Genomic DNA, 5321 nt, shown 5'->3' with positions numbered 1-5321 from the left:
CGGGCGGGAGGGAGGGAGGGAGGGGGTGGTTAGGCCCTGAGCGGGGGGTGCGGGGCCGCCTTCCCGTGCGACTGCCTTCTCTTCGGCTTTTCTTTCAGGCGTGTCTCTTGGCCTGTGGAGGCCCGTGTGCCGTCCCCATGGCAGCCATCTACTCCGGCATTTACCTGAAGCTGAAGAGCGCCAAGACTTCTTGGGAAGACAAACTCAAACTCGCCCACTTTGCGTGGATTTCTCACCAGTGCGTTCTTCCTAATAAAGAGCAAGTAAGTACTTTTCAATGGTAAACAGCGAAAGAAAAGAAAATTCCCAATAATTAATTGCTTCTGAGGATGAATTTGTTCATGAGATACAGATGTAGTTGCTTAAGCTTTTGACCCTAGGTAGTGGTGCAAATATAGCTCTGATGGGGAATTGTGGGTGGCTCTTGATTTCTGTGTGGTTGTATGAAGTGTTTTCATAACATCAGCTTTTAAGTAGCTGGCAGGAAGAAAGAGTCTTATAGAATGGGGGGTGTGTGTGCTCTGTCTCCTGGATAGATGAGAAACCATTGTCTTTGGAGTGGTTGTTAACATTGTTTATTATAGCCTATATAGGATGCTCTAAAGTCTGATATTTCTGGTTATGGGTAAGAACAAGAACTTCAGTCCGGGAGAACAGACTGTAGCTGCATGCGTGTTTCCCGGTGCTCTAAATTTGTGCACATGGAAGGAGCGCACTCTGAGTTCATGGGTATCTCCTTGGCAGATGCTTGGAACCCATCCTCCTCTCTAATCTTTTGTTTTGACCCTGTTTCCTGAAGGTCTGTTCAGTGTTTCTCTGAATTAGGGGTGTCTTGTGCTGCTCCTTCAGCCTAGTAGTCTTGCAGAATCTAGTGTTTGCACCTTCTGAGATTAGTGTTTTGAGTTCTTGTTATTTCAGTTACTTAGAATGTTAAACTTAGCCGTACACCATCATTTTGTTTCAAAATCAATAATTTAAATTAATAGGTTTCAACCTTTTCCAATTTATACATGTCTAAATTCCTAGGCCTGAATTTCTAGGTAGTAAAGTTAAACATACCAAGAGGAAGATGTGAAAGGAATGACAATTGTCAGAAAGTGAAAACCGTATGATTCTTTAAGTTTTGATTTAAAGGACTACATTTGTTACTCAGTATCAAATGTCAGAATTATACCCTGATGAAAGGGCCTTAGGATGTTGCCTCCTGGAAGCTGTCTTGGGAGGGTAGAGGGAAGCACAGGGCCAACACTGGATTTAGAATGAAAGCTCTTAGGAATTTAGATCTTGGTTAAAACCTACCAGGGTGGGCTTCTCTGCTCATTCAGAGCCTGTTCTGCTTGGATGCAGAGCAGTTCTCAAGGCATGAGTACTGTAATGGTGAAGAGCTATCACTTTTGTCTTGTTCTGGCATGCTGGTTGTTAAGGATTACTTCTTATCCCTTTTGTTAACAGGTGTTACTCGATTGGGTAAGCCATGCATTGGTTTCATACTACAATAAGAAACTTGAACTGGAGGATGAAGTTGTTGAGAAACTCTGGGCATATCTAGACAACGTTATCCATAGTAGAAGACTACAGAATCTCTTGAAGAGTGGGAAGACAATTGGTCTCAGTTTTTCAATTGCACAGGTAAATAAAACTGAATATTTTCTGACATGCTGGATAGCAGTGCGTATCTTCTACAGTACGTGTCTCTTCCTCACAGTGTAGGGTGTTACGTGAAATATATAATAATTAATCTGATGGCTTTTAGGACCTCTAATAAAAACTTCTCTATTTCTGTTCTGTGGTACAATTTGTATTTGTGCAGCGCTAAGGCTGAAAATGGCACAGCATTCTAATAATAACCTCAAAGTTAATCTTGCTCTCTGTTTTTAACTTCAAACTATCAGAGAGTGAACTGGTTTAAGTATTTTAATAAGTAAGTAAAGGCTCAGTTCCATATGTTGCTATTCTATGTTATTTACTGCTTATATTGCCATTTTGCCTGGGAGTCTTAGGGAGAGAGAGAGAGTTCCCCTCACTTCGGGTCTCATCAGTGTGTTTGGCTTAAGTACTTGCGCAGTGTGATGTGCTGTTCAGCAGACCTTGCAGCTTGTTATGATGACTCTGAACGGTGGTGGCACTGAATTGTTATTGATCTTAATCATATAATTATTTTAGCTTCAGCTGAAAGTGAATGGGGGAGACTTCAGTTACAGTTTAGAAGTGAACCAGAAAGTATAGCTTCTTATTCAGCTTCCTGGTTACAGAAATGGCACAATTAGTGGATGGCTGCAAAGGCGGTCAAAATGGCAACACAAGTGTGTCGTGTGTGGTTTTTTGTTGTTTGTTTGGAACATAACTTTGGGGACCTTGCAAGAAGGGAGGGAATTTACCCCTACGGCCTTTCTGCAGGATCAACTGTTATGATCAAGTACGGTTAATCTTGCTGGTAGCATGCATACTGAAGGACGGCTTCCTTGCTCATCCTGTGGTGCAAACAAATGCAGGGACACTGTTTTGGCCAGGGGAGCTTCTAGTTTGAGACTTGCAATAAGAGAGGCCCAGCAGCAGCTGTTGGCAGGTCCCTGTTGCTTCCTTCTTGCAACCAGAGCTCACAGAAGGTGTTGTTGGTTCATTATGATAAGCTTTATCTTTGTGTGCAAAACTGACCGTGGGTTTGGTTTTGGTTTGTTTTTTTATTTTCAATCTTCAGGTCATAAATGAAAGATTGTCAGACGCCTGTTCTCAGAAAACACAGCAAAACATTGGCACAGTGCTGAGTTGCTCCAGTGGCATTCTTTCCACTCCTTCACTCTCCATCATTTACACAGCAAAGTGTGAGCTCTTGGTTGATCTCCTCAGCAAGCTGTCCAAGCTGGCATGTCAGCAGCTGGCTTCTGATGACACTGTGGGCTCCCAGCTGTTCCCCGTCCTCCAGCTTACCTTTGCTCAGTACCTCCTGATCCAGAGACAGCAAACCAACCCAAATCGTGTGTTTGGGCAAGTTACAAGTCACTTGCTCCAGCCATGTCTGCTCCTGAGGCACTTGCTGACTGTGAGGAGCTGGACACAAGCAGATGACAACCACGTGCGTCAGCACCTGAGCAGGGAAATCCGAAACCAAGTAGAAACTTTGCTGCAGGCTGGGTTATTCCAGCCTGAGCTTTTCTCATCCTACAAAGAGGAACTGTTGCCAGAACAGGAACTCCAGGTGAAGAAGAAAGGAGCTTTGAAAAGTCTTTTGCTACCAGTCAACACAGTACAGACCAAGCTAGGCAGTGACTTTTGTGAACCTGCCCTCCATGGAGCGGTTGTGGCTGGTTCGGTGTCCCTGCTCTATAAGCTCTTTCTGGACTCGTACTGTAAGGCAGAAAACCACCTTCTGTGTTTCCACATGCTCAACAGGCTTTTTGGCTGTCTCAGGCTCCCTGGCCTACAGCAGGGTGTGAGGGAGGATACGCTCTCCCCTGCAGACTGGAGCACAGAGCTACTTGCTTTGGAACAGCTTCTGAACTTGGTGCTAAGCAGTGATATCTATAATGTTGCCAGTGACCGTATCCGGCACAAGGAGATACAGTTTGGGTTTTACCGCAAGCTAGCACGGATGTTGGTGAGTCACTCCCAAGCTTCCATCCCTGCTTGGTTCAGGTGTCTCAAACTCTTGATGTCATTAAACCACCTTATAGTAGAGCCAGATTTGGATGACTTAGTAGCCTCAGCTTGGATTGATGCCGAGGTCTCCGAGCCGCGTACAAAGAAGCCCCAGGAGGCTCTCATCAACACCGTGTTTCAGACTTACTCCAAGCTGCGACAGTTCCCACGGCTCTTTGAGGAGGTGCTGACAGTCATTTGCCGGCCAGCTGCTGGTGAACTGAGGCTGCCTGTCTTCTCTGCTGGCCTGACAGTAAAGCTTCGTGAGTGCCTCCTTGAACTGCCACCCAACCAGATTCTGGACATTCTGTGTCTCTTTGTGGAGAAATGCCAGCCCCTAATCATTCATGCTGTTGAAGGGTCAGCTGACATGGCCTTGAAGCTGCTGTCAGTGAGCTCGGTGCTGCATGCTTTTCTGTTCAACATGAGGAGCCTAGATGATGTCACTCCTTCCCCTGTGGTTCTTCGCACTCAGAGTCTGCTGGCAAAGATGCAGAAAGGAATAATTCAGCCACTGATGGAGTTGCTGCAGGCTTCTAGAAGAGAGGAAGAGAAGTCAGACCTTTGGCTAAGAAAGGCCAGTGACTCTGCTTTCCTCCTTGTTTACACTTGGGTTGAGGTAGACACTTTGTTTGGTGTTAGTTGCAGTAAATACGTATCTCCAGCAGCTGAATTTGCTGGTGCCGTTACTGCATCTGCTGCAAGGCACTGGAGTGTTCCAGCTTTCCTCTCTGGTGTGGAGGAGCAGCGCTGGGAGAGAGTCATGGAACTTGCAAATAGTTTTGCCTCCACTAGTAAATATTGCTTAGAACTGCTCATGCTTCAGAAAATGAAGATGATCTTAATGCAGACCAAAGCTGACCTACAGGCCTTACAGCATGCTGCAGCTTTCATCCTGGAGTCTGGGAGGTCCAGAATGAGCAGGGGGGAATCTGAACCATGGGATGGAGATATCAGCGCGATAAGTGATCTCACCTACCCTACGGCCCACTGGCACCTTGTCATCTCCAACCTGACTATCCTATTGCCGTATATTTCACTGGAAGATGTAAAGTATATTGCAAATGTGCTTCTAGAGACATTAGTATTGCCCAAAGCTCAGGAAGCTGCCGCAGACCAGGAGCCTTCCATGAGCACTGGAAAGATATCTCTCGGTTTGATGCACAGCTCCTTTCTCCCGGAAATGACAGTCCTGCAGTGTACTTTTCTAACCAGTCTTATTCATCAGTTCGCTAGGGTGCTGCCCTCTGCTGCCAGGGATTCAGTAGATCTCCCACTTCAACAGCTGTCTGCAGGTAATATTCCTTGGCATGAAGAAATCCTGGCTCCTTGCAGACCTGTTGACCTGTTGGAAGCACCATCAGAGAACAAAGTGCTGAAGGATGAGCTCAGCTTGTCTTGGAAAACACTGGAGAAAGTTGCCCAATGTATACTATTGTTAGCAAAAAACAGCTGCCCTCTCATCTTGAAAGAAAGTCAGCTAGAAAGTTGCTTGGGTTTGCTAGAAATTGCTTCCCTTCTGAAACTAGACAGTCTTCTTCCCTCTGACTGTACCCGGTGTTTTCTGGTGCTACTGTCCCTGCTAACCAATACCAGGGCTAGTGTCTCTTGCAGCAAGCTGTTAGTAATGAAGTTTTTAAGTACCTGCTTCCACCTCCTGAGGTGCCTGCAAGCTGGCAGGAATG

At 45.8% G+C, this 5321-nt stretch overlaps 1 protein-coding gene across 1 annotated transcript in view; it reads left to right on the top strand.

The window, feature by feature from the left end:
* Positions 1 to 137: 137 nt before the first annotated feature.
* Positions 138 to 5321, top strand: part of URB2 (URB2 ribosome biogenesis 2 homolog (S. cerevisiae)) — an 18000-nt gene continuing 12816 nt past the window's right edge. The window contains exons 1-3 of the mRNA XM_009891134.1: positions 138 to 263; positions 1453 to 1629; positions 2699 to 5313. Coding sequence (XP_009889436.1) covers positions 138 to 263; positions 1453 to 1629; positions 2699 to 5313 — 2918 coding nt within the window. The remainder of the gene's footprint in view (positions 264 to 1452; positions 1630 to 2698; positions 5314 to 5321) is intronic.

The sequence above is a fragment of the Charadrius vociferus genome, unplaced genomic scaffold (assembly GCF_000708025.1).
Source record: "Charadrius vociferus isolate BGI_N301 unplaced genomic scaffold, ASM70802v2 scaffold78, whole genome shotgun sequence".
Classification (NCBI taxonomy): domain Eukaryota; kingdom Metazoa; phylum Chordata; class Aves; order Charadriiformes; family Charadriidae; genus Charadrius; species Charadrius vociferus.
This window is presented reverse-complemented; position numbering and strand designations above follow the sequence as displayed.